General features: G+C 32.1%; 1 protein-coding gene across 1 annotated transcript in view; it reads left to right on the top strand.

Moving 5' to 3' along the window:
- The window catches only part of LOC143251265 (suppressor of lurcher protein 1-like), a 64,247-nt gene extending 51,820 nt beyond the window's left edge, over positions 1 to 12,427 (top strand). Inside the window, exons 6-7 of the mRNA XM_076502705.1 lie at positions 2,398 to 2,426; positions 12,149 to 12,427. Coding sequence (XP_076358820.1) covers positions 2,398 to 2,426; positions 12,149 to 12,154 — 35 coding nt within the window. The 3' untranslated portion in view covers positions 12,155 to 12,427. The remainder of the gene's footprint in view (positions 1 to 2,397; positions 2,427 to 12,148) is intronic.
- The last annotated feature ends 7,108 nt before the right edge of the window (positions 12,428 to 19,535 follow it).

Below are 19,535 nucleotides of genomic sequence, written 5' to 3' on the forward strand. Positions count from 1 at the left end.
TGGTTCTTTATTTTGTAATGTTACAGTAACTGTTTATTAATACTGGTCTTCTACTTTGTAATGTAACAGTAACTGTTTATTAATACTGGTCTTCTACTTTGTAATGTAACAGTAACTGTTTATTAATACTGGTCTTCTACTTTGTAATGTTACAGTAGCTGTTTATTAATACTGGCCTTCTACTTTGTAATGTTACAGTAGCTGTTTATTAATACTGGTCTTCACTTTGTATTGTTACAGTAACTGTTTATTAATACTGGTTCTTTACCTTGTAATGTTACAGTAACTGTTTATTAATACTGGTTTTTTACTTTGTAATGTTACAGTAACTGTTTATTAATACTAGTCTTCTACTTTGTAATGTTACAGTAACTGTTTATTAATACTGGTTCTTTACTTTGTAATGCTACAGTAACTGTTTATTAATACTGGTTCTTTATTTTGTAATGTTACAGTAACTGTTTATTAATACTGGTCTTCTACTTTGTAATGTAACAGTAACTGTTTATTAATACTGGTCTTCTACTTTGTAATGTAACAGTAACTGTTTATTAATACTGGTCTTCTACTTTGTAATGTTACAGTAGCTGTTTATTAATACTGGCCTTCTACTTTGTAATGTTACAGTAGCTGTTTATTAATACTGGTCTTCACTTTGTATTGTTACAGTAACTGTTTATTAATACTGGTTCTTTACCTTGTAATGTTACAGTAACTGTTTATTAATACTGGTTTTTTACTTTGTAATGTTACAGTAACTGTTTATTAATACTAGTCTTCTACTTTGTAATGTTACAGTAACTGTTTATTAATACTGGTTCTTTACTTTGTAATGTTACAGTAACTGTTTATTAATACTGGTTCTTTATTTTGTAATGTTACAGTAACTGTTTATTAATACTGGTCTTCTACTTTGTAATGTAACAGTAACTGTTTATTAATACTGGTTCTTTACTTTGTAATGTAACAGTAGCTGTTTATTAATACTGGTCTTCTACTTTGTAATGTTACAGTAGCTGTTTATTAATACTGGTCTTCTACTTTGTAATGTTACAGTAGCTGTTTATTAATACTGGTCTTCATTTTGTATTGTTACAGTAACTGTTTATTAATACTGGTTCTTTACCTTGTAATGTTACAGTAACTGTTTATTAATACTGGTTTTTTACTTTGTAATGTTACAGTAACTGTTTATTAATACTGGTTCTCTACTTTGTAATGTTACAGTAACTGTTTATTAATACTGGTTCTTTACTTTGTAATGTTACAGTAACTGTTTATTAATACTGGTTCTTTATTTTGTAATGTTACAGTAACTGTTTATTAATACTGGTCTTCTACTTTGTAATGTTACAGTAACTGTTTATTAATACTGGTTCTCTACTTTGTAATGTTACAGTAACTGTTTATTAATACTGGTTCTTTACTTTGTAATGTTACAGTAACTGTTTATTAATACTGGTTCTTTATTTTGTAATGTTACAGTAACTGTTTATTAATACTGGTCTTCTACTTTGTAATGTAACAGTAACTGTTTATTAATACTGGTTCTTTACTTTGTAATGTAACAGTAACTGTTTATTAATACAGGTCTTCTACTTTGTAATGTTACAGTAGCTGTTTATTAATACTGGTTCTTTATTTTGTAATGTTACAGTAACTGTTTATTAATACTGGCTCTTTACTTTGTAATGTTACAGTAACTGTTTATTAATACTGGTCTTCACTTTGTATTGTTACAGTAACTGTTTATTAATACTGGTTCTTTACCTTGTAATGTTACAGTAACTGTTTATTAATACTGGTTTTTTACTTTGTAATGTTACAGTAACTGTTTATTAATACTAGTCTTCTACTTTGTAATGTTACAGTAACTGTTTATTAATACTGGTTCTTTACTTTGTAATGTTACAGTAACTGTTTATTAATACTGGTTCTTTATTTTGTAATGTTACAGTAACTGTTTATTAATACTGGTTCTTTACTTTGTAATGTTACAGTAACTGTTTATTAATACTGGTTCTTTACTTTGTAATGTTACAGTAACTGTTTATTAATACTAGTCTTCTACTTTGTAATGTTACAGTAACTGTTTATTAATACTGGTTCTTTACTTTGTAATGTTACAGTAACTGTTTATTAATACTGGTTCTTTACTTTGTAATGTTACAGTTACTGTTTATTAATACTGGTTCTTTACTTTGTAATGTTACAGTAACTGTTTATTAATACTGGTTCTTTACTTTGTTATATTTAGATGTTCTTTACCAACTGTAATTGAATATAAATATATATATAAATATATATGGTAATTCATTGTTATTTATCACTGTATTTGTACGGCGTTTTCATCTGATTTCTAACATGTAAACATGTATATCAATATTTCTCTTCCAGATCCTTTCACCGTGAGAAGAACTGCCGGAGTGAGTAGTAAGTTTGTCTTTTGAACATCTATTGGTCTATCTGTATTATTCAGTATATTCCCTTCTCTTACCTTCCCTGTCTAACGTATCCGTCTTGTCTTTCCTTTCATGGATGATATGTGTTTCATTTTAATTGAATTTGTCGAAGTGTGTGTGTGTGTAACCATAACATGTTCCAGCTATAAACCTAAAAACATATTAACATGAAATAAAATACGCTGAATATTTTTGAAAAAGGATCCCAGGGTACAATGTGGGAGCATAAAACGTATTCTATGATTTGGAGGTGACTAGAAAGTAGGACCCACGTTGCATTGAGAATATACCGTCTATCAGTCTTAACCTCCACCTCGCTAGTCTCACATCAGAAAATTAGAAATTAGGAGAGCAAGGTGTGGGTGTTCGAGTCCACAACATCCCACATCTAGGTCACCCTTCACTGCCTACATAGTTGTATGTGATGGCTCTCCGAAGTTAAAACAAGAATAAGAAAAACATAAACGTAAATACATGAAAAATAAATAAATAAACAAAATAAAATAAATGAACACGGTATGAATTATGGAAATTTTTTTACACATACATACAAAGCGAAAAGAGAGAATAATTATATATATATATATACAAAGCAAGGAAAAAAACGTAACAATTACACATATACAAACAAAGTGTAAAAATGGCACACATACAAAGCAAACATAATTAAATATACACAAAAAATAAATACAAGAAGCGAGAGTGGAGATAGGGCGGCTCAGATTCCAAACTTGGCCCAACACCCCACCCACGCACAGAGAGGCGAGACGTCCGGCCGTCACAGATGGAGAAAATACCTGGAACTCACCCGCCGAAAGTCCGCCTCGAGGCGGTGTGACGGCCTATCCCTGGTCTCATCCAGTATCTTAAAGTACGACACTGGTGCTCGAAAACAATTCGTGCCGAACAAGCCAGGTGACGTACTTAAAGACTATTAGAGTATACTGGAAAGAAAACGCCAGGTGGCCGGTAACACGTGGTACAGGATGGTCTCAGAGGAGAGCGGCGGGACCCATAAAAGGCGGGCCACTCTTTCCCAGATCTTCACCGACGCCGGACAGAGGACCAACCAGTGCATGAGTGTGGCACACGGGACACAACTCAGTTGCACATGAGTGTGGCACACGGGACACAATTCAGTTCCACACGTATGCACGCTCCCTCACCGGAAGTATGTTATGTACAACGCGCCAGTTGAAAGCCTGGAGATAGCTACCAACATGACGGAGCCCCAAATAATGGCCCACAGCAGAGCAGGGTTGAGGTGCTCAATCCTGTGCTTACATTCAGGTACCAACAGGCTGTAGAAGGAATTGGAGTCGGTCGGAACGTCGACTGACTCGGAACGACATGGCCGTAACGCTGCAGCAGTGTCCACGTACCAGGAAGGAGGGTCAAAACACGTTGGTGTTTGTAGGCTCAACGGAACACCAAAGAGCCTGCAACCCGTGCCAAACAAAAATCTAATGAGGTAGCAACAGGGATGACCCTCCAAGGACAGATAGCAAAAGGTGGTAGACAGTAAGAGAGAAAGACACTGGGTTCGAACACATGGTATACCCAGACCTTCCCTGCAAAGCGACAGTATCAAAAAAAGCCGGAGATACAGCCTCAGGCTTGCCAACCCACAGGAAGGTGAAGACATAGTAGCCCATGCAGTGCAGTCATCCAGCTCCAAGGAGAATAGCCTCCTCCTCAGCACGTCTGTCCTGTCAAACAAGTTAGCAGAGCAGTAGCAGTAATCGTGCACTACCCAGGCAACCTCGGGGCACGCGAGAAGACGAACCCAAAGCAGGTGACTAGGGAGGAGGTTCAATCAAGTCCAAACGGGGAGTCGGCAGACCAGGCCCATTTGCCCAACTCTCGAGCCTGAGACTTCGGATAGTTGAGCTGGGCAGTGCTGGCCTGAGAGTAATGGTGGACTATGGCCAGAGCTGAACGTAACAATGTTAAGTTCTCTATAAACAGGTTTATCTCATCTGCATGTGAGACGTATTTGACATTCGTACCCCTCGGAAACTGGAGGCCATGAAACGAGACCGAATGATACAGATAGGAGAGCAGGCATTCGATCACCAATGTATAAAGCAAGAAGGACAACAGACAACCCTGTAAGATGGAAAAGGAAGATGTCAGGTATTCATTATCCATATCCTGCGTACAAGGCTTGCACATGCTGGACAAAAACAGGAGGAAGGCCACACCTCCGCCGAATGAACCACAAAAATTTGTGGTGGGATCTAAGCTTTGCTTTAATCGAGGAACACAGAAATTGCAGGGATATTCCTGTCTGTGATGTAACGGAACAGGTTCCTGAGAAGCACAAGATTTTGTAGGATGCTTCTGCCCCGCACACCACACGTCTGGGTGCATTAAACCAAGAAAGGCATAACTACACCGAAATAGAAATAATCTTGACATCTACGTTAAGGAGATATAGGAAATATCTTCAGAGTTGCTGGGGTCCTTAATGAGCCGGCAGCATAGATCCCGTGGCCAGACAGCTGTTAAAAAAGTCTGATGAAAGAGGGTCCAACAACATGCCACACGTGGCAGTAGAATTTCACCGGCAACATATCCGGCCCGGGACACCGAGCGGCATAGACCGAGTGGCCGACCAACACTCAAAGCTGATGGGTTTCACCAGCTGTTTATGAAAGGAAGGGTCGAGGGAGGGCAAAAACCGAGTAATGTCCCACAACATCTCGTCCACGGGAGAAGCCGGGAATAAACGGCGGTAACAGCCGAGGCACGCATCTAGAATGTTAGCTGACGATTGTCCATTCTCCAACACCAGACTGGAGATGTGTCTAGTTTTGGCCATCTCCCGTGCATTGCACAGCAGAACTCTAGTAATTGTTCTGGGATCGAGTGATTCGATCAGACTAGAGACACGCGCAGCATTGAATAGTTTGGAATAATCCAAATCCATTTCCCTGCGTAAGTTATTGATGTTCGAGAGGACCCAGCAGTCCAACGGCCTGCCACGGAGCAAGACAGCTAGAATGTTCTGCTTGCCTCGCAAGTCTAGGCGGCGAGCCCGCGAATGACGCATGGCAGCTTGTGTCAACAAGCTTCCTTGAGACTCGCCCACCATGACCCGGTGATTTGTTCAAAAACCTGGTTATTGAAAAAAATATAATATTATTATAAATACAGAAACTTAATATATCTTTTACGTTTTTGGAACTATATTTTCGTTTTTCCAGTTCTATAAAAAGATAACAATATTATATTATTAATGAAATTAAAACAAAGATTAAATCTTTTAATCGTATTGTGGTATAATCAAATGTTTGAATAATATTTACCTGTATACAATTTCTTAGACATTCGGAAATAGGTTGGTTATTTTTGATTATCCAAAACGTATGTCTTTTATTGTTGATACTTACATTGTATATTTTATCAAGTAAAAATTGAGTAATTTATTTAATAATATAGCCAGTTGTTTGATAATTGTTTTTATTGAATTGGAAACAAAGCTAAAATTAATTGGAGGTTTATGTAATTTTAGAATAGAAACGGCAAATCTACATAATTATGTTTAGAAGAAAGTCTATGATAAGCTTTAACAAAATTATTAATTAATCTCTTTGGATTGCTTGACAAGTTTAAAGTTTGTGTATGATTAATTTCTTTTGCCATAATTAATGCATAGAATTATTTGCAAATTATACCAATATTACAATTAGGTTTACCAACAGGAACTATAACATAGTTGTCTTTCAGTTCTTTGACCTTATGTTTTAGCTGATTAAATGATAAATCTGTATGGTATTTTTTTTTAAATTTGTGGGATAATTTTATTTTTATTTCTCTAAATATATATAATTCCAACTCTAAAAACCATCCAACTGTAATATAATTAAAATATATATGCATCAATATTATATTTTAGAATATTAGTATTATTACATTTAGATTATTTTTTTATTTTTCACGTAATATTTTGTCTTTTATAATATCTAAATTACCAGTAATAATATGTTTATGAAAAATATTAACAACTAAACTGTTTTCACATTCACGAGGTAAATTATTAATGTCATCTACATTTAAATTAGTTAAAAAAAAACTTTTATAATTATATATTAATGGACCAATTGGAGCCTCATATTTATAACTGACGGTAGGTCTTAAGTTTTTACAAGGAAAAATATTATTATGTATAGATTGATGAATAATTTTAGAAATATGTAAATCACTGAATATTTTATGTCTAAGATTAATTATCAACTATGAAGGTTTTATTTTCCGTTTTTTTTTGTTCAAAACTTGAAACATTATTAACGTTACTCAATATTTTATAATGTCTACAAGTGTTTTTCATGATCATTTCAAAAGTTATATTTATTTATTACATTAATTAATAGTTTTATTTTGGGAATATGAAGTTAATAAATCTTTAAACAATAGTTTTATGTGTACTAATGTTAGTGTAAAACCTGTTATATAAATAACCACACAGTTCTCAATAATTTAACCCGTTTTACTGTATTACTTCCTTTACCTCAAGTTTTATTATTTTTATGAAAAGTTATCTATAAATAAAAAATTAACAATACAATAATCATTACTCAAATTAAAAGATGTAGAATTATTAAAATATTGGTTTAATCCATAAGAATATAATGTTCTTAGTTTTAAAATGTATAAGTTTTCTCTTCTATTGGTGTCTTCATTAACTATTTCTAATATATATAAATATTTTACATAAAATATTTTCTCAACCCAAACGAGCCGTTTTTGCATATATATATTTCTCTACAAGTGGGTTTTTTCGACATCACTGATTATTCCTAATATAGTTATCTTAACAGAGGTAAAAGGATGAATCTTGAAATGTTTGAATTTGTTGTTTAAGAAATCAGCTGGGTAACCATTAATTAACTTGTTTATGTGTCAGGTCGTCCTTTAAGTAATGCCCGATTTTTGGTTCACAAAAAGAGAAAGGATTTCAAATGTTTTTAATGTTATTTAATCAATAATACATGTTCCGTTATTACTAATTACTTCCTGTTAATAATTCACAAACTTCTGAATGCCACTTCTATAAAATTATTGGGGTTTGGAGGAAAATAATGTAGAGAGGGTTGCTTTGACATCTTCATGTGTTCCAAGCTCTTTTCCATCAAGATAATTTTGCAAACTATGGAATAGATGATAATCAGATGAGACAAGGGCTGGAGAATAAAGAGAATGTGGAAGTTTTTCCCAGTCTAGCTCTTCAACCTTTGTAGCTGTGATCCTTTGCTGTATGGAGCCGCCACTATCCTGATGAGGCCCGGCATGGCCAGGTGGGTTAAGGTGTTCGACTCGGAATCTGAGGGTCGTGGGTTCGAATCCACGTCGCACCAAACATGCTCACCCTTTCAGATCTGGGGGTGTTATAATGTGATGGACAATCCCACTATTCGTTGGTTAAAGAATAGCCCAAGAGTTGGCGGTGGGTGGTGATGATTTACACTGCTAAATTAGGGATGGCTAGCGCAGATAGCTCTCGAGTAGCTTTGCGCGAAATTCAGAAATAAACAAACAGTTATCCTGGTGTGACATATCACCTTTATGAATGATCAAAACAGTCCTCTTTTTCTTTCAGTGCAACATTCAAGCGCTCTAACTGTTGACAGTAGAAGTCTGATATAATCGTTACATTGAGTGACAGCAACTGAAAGTGGATCACGCCAACAATGTCTCACCAAATGCTTAACAAGACTTTCCTAGAGTGGAGGTCCATTTTGGGCTGTGCTTTAGCCAGTTTACCTTAACTTGTCCAAAAAAGGTGAGTTACATTCATGAGAGTGTAGAGAAGTTCAAATGTCAACTCTTGCTCTAAGGTTGGCTTCTGTCAAATCACGGGGAACCCATTTTCCAAGTTTTGACACCTTTCCAAGCTGTTGCAGATGACTGTGAACTATAGAATGGGTTGAATTAAGGTTCTGTGCTAGTTCTTCAACTGTTACAGCACAATCTTCATCAAGTGCAGCCAGCAGCAAGTCATCATTAAACTCAACAGGACGACCTGAATGTGGTACATCATTTAAGCTGTAGTCACCTGATCTGAACTTCTGTAACAACCTTCAACATTTTCTTTCATTGAAAGACTCTGCACCTTGAATGTTTCGTGTAGTTTCTGCTGCACTATTGCCTTTTTTTAAACTTATAAATCATTATATGCCTAATGTATTCCTCAGACACATCCATCTTCATAAGGGTTTATTTGATTAATGATATGAAAAGTTGGGTTAGTTTTTTTATCTGTCTGAACATTTTTATACACGTCCTACTACATATTTAGGTCATTAAAACCTTCTATAAAGACAGAAATGATGATTCACTTTCTGTATTAAATTTTCGGGCATCACTTATAGAATGGTAACCTGATAGAATAACAATCTGATAGAATGGTAAATTGATAGAATAACAACCTGATAGAATGGTAAATTGATAGAATAACAACCTGAAAGAATGGTAAATTGATAGAATAACAACTTGATAGAATGGTAGCCTGATAAAATGGTAACCTGATAGAATAACAATCTGATAGAATGGTAAATTGATAGAATAACAACCTGATAGAATGGTAAATTGATAGAATAACAACCTGAAAGAATGGTAAATTGATAGAATAACAACTTGATAGAATGGTAGCCTGATAAAATGGTAAATTGATAGAATAACAACCTGATAGAATGGTAAATTGATAGAATAACAACCTGATAGAATGGTAACTTCATAGAATTATAACCTGATAGAATGGTAGCCTGATAAAATGGTAAATTGATAGAATAACAACCTGATAAAATGGTAAATTGATAAAATGATAAATTGATAGAATAACAACCTGATAGAATGGTAAATTGATAGAATAACAACTTGTTAGAATGGTAGCCTGATAAAATGGTAAATTGATAGAATAATTTAAATTCACTTACAAAATTATATTTAATAAACATCACCAGAAGCTGGTGAATATATTATTAAACTCAGTGTAGACGCTAATAAAACCACACATTATAACACCCTCACGGCTTAAAGAGCGAGCATATCTGAAGTGACGAGGATTCGTATCTGCAGCCCTCAGCCCTCATGCATTAACCATCTGGCCATACCAGTCAGGGGATGAGTGTAATATTTTGAAAATGAAACAATTCATAAATTGTATTCATTCTTAAAATTATAACAAAATTAACATTAAACTCTAAGATTTATATGCAAGCCCGAGGATTTGGGCAACATCTAGTACATGAAAGCGTTAATTATAAATTAATAACATTTTTGTTTCGAAAGAGTAAATTTAAAGATGCAATTAGGATTACTTGCTGTGAATTGGACAAAGGTCTTAACCAGAGATAGAGATCAAATGTGAAAAATGTGTTGGGCAAATGTCTTAACCAGAAATACTGATCAAATGTGAAAAATGTGTTGGGCAAAGGTCTTAACCAGAGATACAGATCAAATGTGAAAATGTGTTGGACAAATGTCTTAACCACAAATACTGATCAAATGTGAAAAATGTGTTGGACAAAGGTCTTAACCAGAAATACTGATCAAATGTGAAAAATGTGTTGGACAAATGTCTTAACCAGAGATACAGATCAAATGTGAAAAATGTGTTGGACAAATGTCTTAACCAGAGATACAGATCAAATGTGAAAAATAAGTTGGACAAATGTTCTAACCAGAGATACTGATCAAATGTGAAAAATAAGTTGGACAAATGTTCTAACCAGAGATACTGATCAAATGTGAAAAAATGTGTTGAACAAATGTCCTAACAAGAGATACTGATCAAATGTTAATAAGCATTTAAATAATTCTTTAATAATAAATTTTAAGGCGTTTCTTCGATTCTTATGGTATGATATTTATAGGATTGTAGAAGAACTAGATGGATATAAAATATTAAATACAATATCTTATGGTTCCACTGGTTGTGTTCAGTCTGAGGAAAAACATGTTAATCTTCTATGCAATGATGAAAATACTATGTAATAACGTCTATATATAAGTGTGTAGTAATGATAATATAAACGGTAACAACTAAATATAACTGTTTATATGCAAAAACGGCTCGTTTGGGCTGAGAAAACACTTTACATAGAAGAGCGAACAACGTTTCGACCTTCTATGTAAAGTGTTTTCTCAGCCCAAACGAGCCGTTTTTGCATATAAATTTCTCAACAAGTGGGTTTCTCGTCATCACTGATAAATATAACTGTGTATTAATGATAGTATGAACGATAACATATATATTTTAGTGTGTAGCAATGATAGTATTAACGGTAACATATATATTTTAGTGTGTAGTAATGATAGTATAAACGGTAACATCTATATATAAGTGTGTAGTAATGATAGTATAAACGGTAACATCTATATATAACTGTGTATTAATGATAGTATGAACGGTAACATGTATATTTTAGTGTGTAGTAATGATAGTATGAGCAGTGACATCTATATATTCGTGTGTAGTAATGATGGTATAAACGGTAACATCTATAGATAAGTGTGTAGTAATGATAGTATAAACGGTAACATCTATATATAACTGTGCAGTAATGATAGTATGAACGGTAACATCTATATATAACTGTGCAGTAATGATATTATAAACGGTAACATCTATATATAACTGTGCAGTAATGATAGTATGAACGGTAACATCTATATATAACTGTGCAGTAATGATCGTATGAACGGTAACATCTATATATAACTGTGCAGTAATGATAGTATGAACGGTAACATGTATATTTTAGTGTGTAGTAATGATATTATAAACGGTGACATCTACATATTCGTGTGTATTAATGATAGTATGAACGGTAACATATATATTTTAGTGTGTAGTAATGATAGTATTAACGGTAACATATATATTTTAATGTGTAGTAATGATAGTATAAACGGTGACATCTATATATAAGTGTGTAGTAATGATAGTATAAACGGTAAAAACTATATATAACTGTGTATTAATGATAGTATAAACGGTAACATATATATTTTAGTGTGTAGTAATAATAGTATAAACGGTAACATATATATATAACTGTGTATTAATTATAGTATGAAAGGTAACATGTATATTTTAGTGTGTAGTAATGATAGTATAAACGGTGACATCTATATATAAGTGTGTAGTAATGATAGTATAAACGATGACATCTATATATAAGTGTGTAGTAATGATAGTATAAACGATGACATCTATATATAAGTGTGTAGTAATGATAGTATAAACGGTAACAATTATATATAAGTGTGTATTAATGATAGTATAAACGGTAACATCTATATATAAGTGTGTAGTAATGATAGTATAAACGGTAAAAACTATATATAACTGTGTAGTAATGATAGTATAAACGGTAACAACTATATATAAGTGTGTATTAATGATAGTATAAACGGTAACATGTATATTTTAGTGTGTAGTAATGATAGTATAAACGGTGACATCTACATATAAGTGTGTAGTAATAATGGTATAAACGGTGACATCTATATATAACTGTGTATTAATGATAGTATAAACGGTAACATATATATTTTGTGTGTAGTAATGGTTGTATAAACGGTAACATATATATTTTAGTGTGTAGTAATGGTAGTATAAACCATTGACATCTATATATAAATGTGAAATTTTTCTTTCCCTTTTTTAACATATATAGGTCTGACAAACCAACTGTTTCTTCAGACATTAGCGTGTATAGTCACGTGGACAGTACTGTAAAGAGATCGTTACCTCAGTTACCTCATAGGAAGCGGACGTTCACTTGCTATGATAGTGTCAACAGTTTATCAAATAAACATTTCTATTCCCGCGTTTGGTTCTAAACCTTCTACGACTGTCTCACTTAATATATTTTTAAAACTTGAATGTAGAAATATATAAAAAATTCTTGCTTTCAAGTTCACTTCATTAAAATAAAATGTAAAATTCTGTTAACTGTAAATTCTAGATTGTCTATTAATAGAGCGATACAAAAATAAAACATTAATAATTAATAGAACGATAAGAAATAAAACATTAATAATTAATAGAACAATACAAAAATAAAACATTGATAATTAATAGAACGATAAAAATAAAACATTAATAATTAATACAACTATAGAAAAATAAAACATTAATAATTAATACAACGATAAAAATAAAACTAATAATTAATAGAACAATACAAAAATAAAACATTGATAATTAATAGAATGATAAAAATAAAACTGATAATTAATACAACGGTACAAAAATAAAACATTAATAATTAATAGAACGATAAAAATAAAACATTAATAATTAATACAACGATAGAAAAGTAAAACATTAATAATTAATATAACGATAAAAAATAAAACATTAATAATTAACAGAACGATACAAAAATAAAACGTTAATAATTAACAGAACGATACAAAAATAAAACATTAATAATTAACAGAACGATACAAAAATGAAACATTAATAATTACTGCATATTGCGTTTCACTTTCATGGACGACAGCAGAAGTTCGGAAATGATATCTTTCAAACATCGTCAGATAGTATATTAAATGAATGATCAGATATTATATTAACTGAATAATTAGATATTATATTAACAGAATGATCAGATATATTAACAGAATGATCAGATATTATATTAACTGAATAATTAGATATTATATTAACAGAATGATCAGATATATTAACAGAATGATCAGATATTATATTAACTGAATAATTAGATATTATATTAACAGAATGATCAGATATTATATTAACTGAATAATTAGATAGTATATTAACTGAATGATGAGATATTATACTAACTAAATAATTAGATAGAGTATTAACTGAGTGATCAGATATTATATTAACTAAATGATCAGATATTATGTTAACTAAATGATCAGATATTATATTAACTAAATAATTAGAGAGTATACTAACTGAATACTTTACGAACCAACATCAAAATATTATTTGCATGTGAAACAAAAACATTGTCTCGAAGCATCATTAACATTTTGTTTAACAATCGAATATTGAAATATTCTGGTCCCTTTATAAACATGTAGTTACAGGAAGGTAGTCGAATATTAAAACATTATGGTCTGTTTCTAAACATATAATAACTGGTAGGTAGTCGAAAATTTAAATATTATGGTCCCTTTATAAACAAACAGTAACTGGTAGGTAATTGAATATTGAAACACTCTCGTCTCTTTATAAACAAACAGTAACTGATAAGTAATTGAATATTGAAACACTCGTCTCTTTATAAACAAACAGTAACTGATAGGTAATTGAATATTGAAACACTCTTGTCCCTTTATAAACAAACAGTAACTGATAGGTAATTGAATATTGAAACACTCTCGTCTCTTTATAAACAAACAGTAACTGGTAGGTAATTGAATATTGAAACACTCTCGTCTCTTTATAAACAAACAGTAACTGGTAGGTAATTGAATATTGAAACACTCTCGTCTCTTTATAAACAAACAGTAACTGGTAGGTAATTGAATATTGAAACACTCTTGTCCCTTTATAAACAAACAGTAACTGATAGGTAATTGAATATTGAAACACTCTCGTCTCTTTATAAACAAACAGTAACTGGTAGGTAATTGAATATTGAAACACTCTCGTCTCTTTATAAACAAACAGTAACTGGTAGGTAATTGAATATTGAAACACTCTCGTCTCTTTATAAACAAACAGTAACTGGTAGGTAATTGAATATTGAAACACTCTCGTCCCTTTATAAACAAACAGTAACTGGTAGGTAATTGAATATTGAAACACTCTCGTCCCTTTATAAACAAAGAGTAACTGATAGGTAATTGAATATTGAAACACTCGTCTCTATATAAACAAACAGTAACTGGTAGGTAATTGAATAGTGAAACACTCTCGTCTCTTTATAAACAAACAGTAACTGGTAGGTAATTGAATATTGAAACACTCTCGTCCCTTTATAAACAAACAGTAACTGGTAGGTAATTGAATATTGAAACACTCTCGTCTCTTTATAAACAAACAGTAACTGATAGGTAATTGAATATTGAAACACTCGTCTCTTTATAAACAAACAGTAACTGATAGGTAATTGAATATTGAAACACTCTCGTCTCTTTATAAACAAACAGTAACTGGTAGGTAATTGAATATTGAAACACTCTTGTCCCTTTATAAACAAACAGTAACTGATAGGTAATTGAATATTGAAACACTCTCGTCTCTTTATAAACAAACAGTAACTGGTAGGTAATTGAATATTGAAACACTCTCGTCTCTTTATAAACAAACAGTAACTGGTAGGTAATTGAATATTGAAACACTCTCGTCTCTTTATAAACAAACAGTAACTGGTAGGTAATTGAATATTGAAACACTCTCGTCCCTTTATAAACAAACAGTAACTGGTAGGTAATTGAATATTGAAACACTCTCGTCCCTTTATAAACAAAGAGTAACTGATAGGTAATTGAATATTGAAACACTCGTCTCTATATAAACAAACAGTAACTGGTAGGTAATTGAATAGTGAAACACTCTCGTCTCTTTATAAACAAACAGTAACTGGTAGGTAATTGAATATTGAAACACTCTCGTCTCTTTATAAACAAACAGTAACTGGTAGGTAATTGAATATTGAAACACTCTCGTCCCTTTATAAACAAACAGTAACTGGTAGGTAATTGAATATTGAAACACTCTCGTCCCTTTATAAAATAACAGTAACTGGTAGGTAATTGAATATTGAAACACTCTCGTCCCTTTATAAACAAACAGTAACTGGTAGGTAATTGAATATTGAAACACTCGTCCCTTTATAAACAAACAGTAACTGGTAGGTAATTGAATATTGAAACACTCTCGTTCCTTTATAAACAAACAGTAACTGGTAGGTGGTCGAATATTAAAACATTCTAGTCCCTTTATAAATATGCATTGAATGGTATGTATTGAAACATTCTGTTCCTTCTGTAAAGATAAAATTATAGGTAGGTAGTCGAATACAGAAACCTTCTGGTACTTTTATAAACATACAGTTATAGGAAGGTAGTCGAATATTAAAACATTCTGGCCCTTTTGTAAAGAATAATTATGTGTCGGTAGTCGAATATTCAAACATTCTTATCCTTTTGTAAAAATACAATTATAGGTAGGTGGATGAATAGTGTAATATTCTAGTCCTTTTGTAAAGATATAGTTATAGGTTGGTAATCGAGTATTGAAACATTCTGGTCCTTTTCTAAAGACATAGTTATCGGTAAGTAGTTCAATATTGAAGCATTCTTTTTCATTTGTTAACATACAGTTATTGGTAGATAGTCAAGTATTGAAACATTCTGGTTCTAATTTTTTGTTAAAACTATTGATATCAACGTAATATCCGCTCGTATATTTGTTGCTTTTTTTCTCGTCCTTATGTAAAACCTATTATTTTTTTACTTTTTCAAAAAAAATATTGACGTCATAAGACCTAAATATCACACCACGTTCGTAATTAGACGTTTTTAGTGTTGTAATAAACACTGTGGAAGTTTCAAAGAAAGTACATCATGTTAGCAATATCTCCTGGACTCATAATCATTAAACTTGGGAACAGCTGCTGTGGTTAATAATATTACTGCGCATGTGTGTTTAACAACATAAGAATCGATTGGTTAACTTCTTGTGACGAAGCGGCTAATGACTATGTAATGACAATGGCTACTTGAAACTTGGTTTTCTAACATAATTAGAGTTCTTCGAGAAAAATAAGATTTGTGATTTAGCAATAAAAACATTTGGAACGTGTCTGTGGTGTGGTGACAACTATTAGACATTCCTATGTTTTCTCTGTTTTTCAATGAATCATATTGTACACTGTAGTCATTTAATGTATAGAGTCGTTAGAATCGAACGAGGGTCAGCTGTCGCATATCAACTAGCAAGTCACAGCATTATTATTTTTCAGTTAATAAACTTAGCTTTATAATCATAAGTTATAAGATGGCGTCGAATACTGTTTACAAACCACTAAACGTTATAACAGAATACGACAACTCAAACGTTCCATAATTAGAAATTATACACGAAACTTTTAGGTGACGTAACAAATACCACACCACGAGACGCAAAACTATACATAATTTAAAGGCAGTGTAAAAATTCACACCACATTGTCTCTGACAAGTTTTATGACGTTAAATACAACAACTTTTAACTAACCTAAGAAATATCACAGAACGTTGTTCTCTGCTTTATTAGTAAAGTGTTAATATCCAAACCACCCGACCTGAGGTACATTTTTACTTAAAGTGGGATTCTCGTCATCTCGTCAGACAACTTCTGCGACGTAAAACTACAACCATGACAACTAAGTCATAAAATATATTTTTGTTCTTTTAATAAACCAATTTAAATATCACAAGTTTTACCACATAAAATAAACGTAACTTCTACGTCACTAAAATCTAAACCACAGGTTTTGAGATGCAAGACAATCACACCTAATGCTGTTCTCACCATCATTCTTAAATTCTACAATCTTCATATATTATTACAAAGTTCTGACTAAACTATATAAATCACTACTATTAAGTAACTTACAAAGTAATGTAGTAGAGTGGTCCACCATTGTCTTCACGATAATAAACTACATAGATCAATACCAATACGTAACTTACGAAGTAATGTAGTAGAGTAATCCACCATTATCCACACGGTAATATACTACATAGATCAATACTAATAAATAACTTACGAAGTAATGTAGTAGAGTGGTGCACAATTTTCTTAACAGTAACAAACTACATATTTCACTACTAATAAGTAACTTACGAAGTTATGTAGAAGAGTGATCCTCCAATATCTTCATGGTGTTAAACTACATAGATCACTACTAATAGGTAACTTATGAAGTAATGTAGTAGAGAGGTCCACCATTATCCAAATGGTATAAATTACATAGATCACTACTGATAAATAACTTACGAAGTAATGCAGTAGAGTGGTCCACCATTATCTTCACGGTGTTAAACTACATAAATCACTACTGATAAGTAACTTACGAAGCAATGTAGTAGAGTGGTCCACCATTATCCACACGGTAACAAATTACATAGATAACTACTGACAAGTAACTTACGAAGAATTGTAGTAGAATGGTCCACCATTACATTCACGGTAATAAACTACATATTTCGCTACTAATAAATAACTTACGAAGAAATGTAGTAGAGTGATCCACCATTATCTTCACCGTAATAAACTACATATATTACTACTAATAAGTAACTTACGAAGTAATGTAGTAGAGTGGTCCACCATTATCCACACGGTAATAAACTACCTAATTCACTACTAATTAGTAGCATACGAAGTAATGTAGTAGAATGGCCCCACATTACATTCACGGTAATAAACTACATATAACACAACTAATACGTAACTTACGAAGTAATGTGGAAGAGTGGTCCACCATTACATTTACGGTAATTAACTACATATTTCACTGCTAATAATTTATTTACGAAGTAATGTAGTAGAGTAGTCCGCCATTATCTTCACGGTAATAAACTCCATCGATCAATACTAATAGGTAACTTACGAAGTAATGTAGTAGAGTGGTCCACCATTATCTAAACACTAATAAGAAACATAAATCACTACTAATTAGAAGCATACGAAGTAACCTAGTAGAATGGTCCACCATTACATTCACGGTAATAAACTACATATATCACTTCTAATAAGTAACCTACGAAGTATAGTCGTAGGGTGGTCCACCATTATCTTCACTGTAATAAACTACATAGATCTATACTAATAAGTTACTTACGAAGTAATTTAATACAGTCGTCCACCATTATCTAAACAGTAATAAGCTACATAAATTACTACTAATTACTAGCATACGGAGTAATGTAATAGTATGGACCACCATTACATTAACGGTAATAAACTACATATTTCACAACTAATACGTAACTTACGAAGTAATGTAGTTGAGTGGTCTTCCATTACATTCACGGTAATAAACTACATATTTCACTATTAATAAGTAACATAAGAAGTAAAGTAGTAGAGTGGTTCGTATTATCTTCACGGTAATAAACTACATAGATCAATACTAATACGTAACTTACGAGATAATGTAGTAGAGTGGTCCACCATTTACTCACCAGTAATAAGCTTCATAAATCACTACTAATAAGTAGCCTACGAAATAATGTAGTAGAATGGTCCACCATTACATTAACGGTAATAAACTGCATATTTCACTACTAATAAATAACTAATAAAGCAATGTAAGAGAGTGGTCCACCATTACCTACACGGTAATAAACTACATATATCACTACTAAAAAGTAACCTGGGAAGTATAGTCGTAGGGTTGTCCACAATTATCTTCACGGTAATAAACTACATATTTCACAACTAATACGTAACTTACGAAGTAATTTATTAGAGTGGTCCACCATTACCTACATGGTAATCAACTACATATATCACTACTAAAAAGTAACTGACGAAGTAAAGTAGTAGAGTGGTCCACCATTATCTTCACGGTAATAAACTACATATTTCGCTACTAATAAGTAACTTAGGAAGTAATGTAGTAGAGTGATCCACCATTATCTTCACGGTAATAAACTACATATATCACTACTAATAAGTAAGTTACGAAGTAAAGCAGTAGAGTGGTCCTCCATTATCTTCAAGATAATAAACTACTTAGATCAATACCAATACGTAACTTAGGAAGTAATGTAGAAGAATAATCCACCATTATCCACACGGTAATAAACTAAACAGATCAATACTAATAAGTAAGTTACGAAGTAATGTAGTAGAGTGTTCCACCATTATCCAAACGGTAATAAATTACCTAGATCACTACTGATAAGTAACTTACGAAGTAATGCAGTAGAGTGGTCCTCCATTATCTTCAAGGTAATAAACTACATAGATCAATACCAATACGTAACTTAGGAAGTAATGTAGAAGAATAATCCACCATTATCCACACGGTAATAAAATAAACAGATCAATACTAATAAGTAACTTACGAAGTAATGTAG

Source organism: Tachypleus tridentatus, chromosome 5, assembly GCF_004210375.1.
Source record: "Tachypleus tridentatus isolate NWPU-2018 chromosome 5, ASM421037v1, whole genome shotgun sequence".
Lineage (NCBI taxonomy): Eukaryota > Metazoa > Arthropoda > Merostomata > Xiphosura > Limulidae > Tachypleus > Tachypleus tridentatus.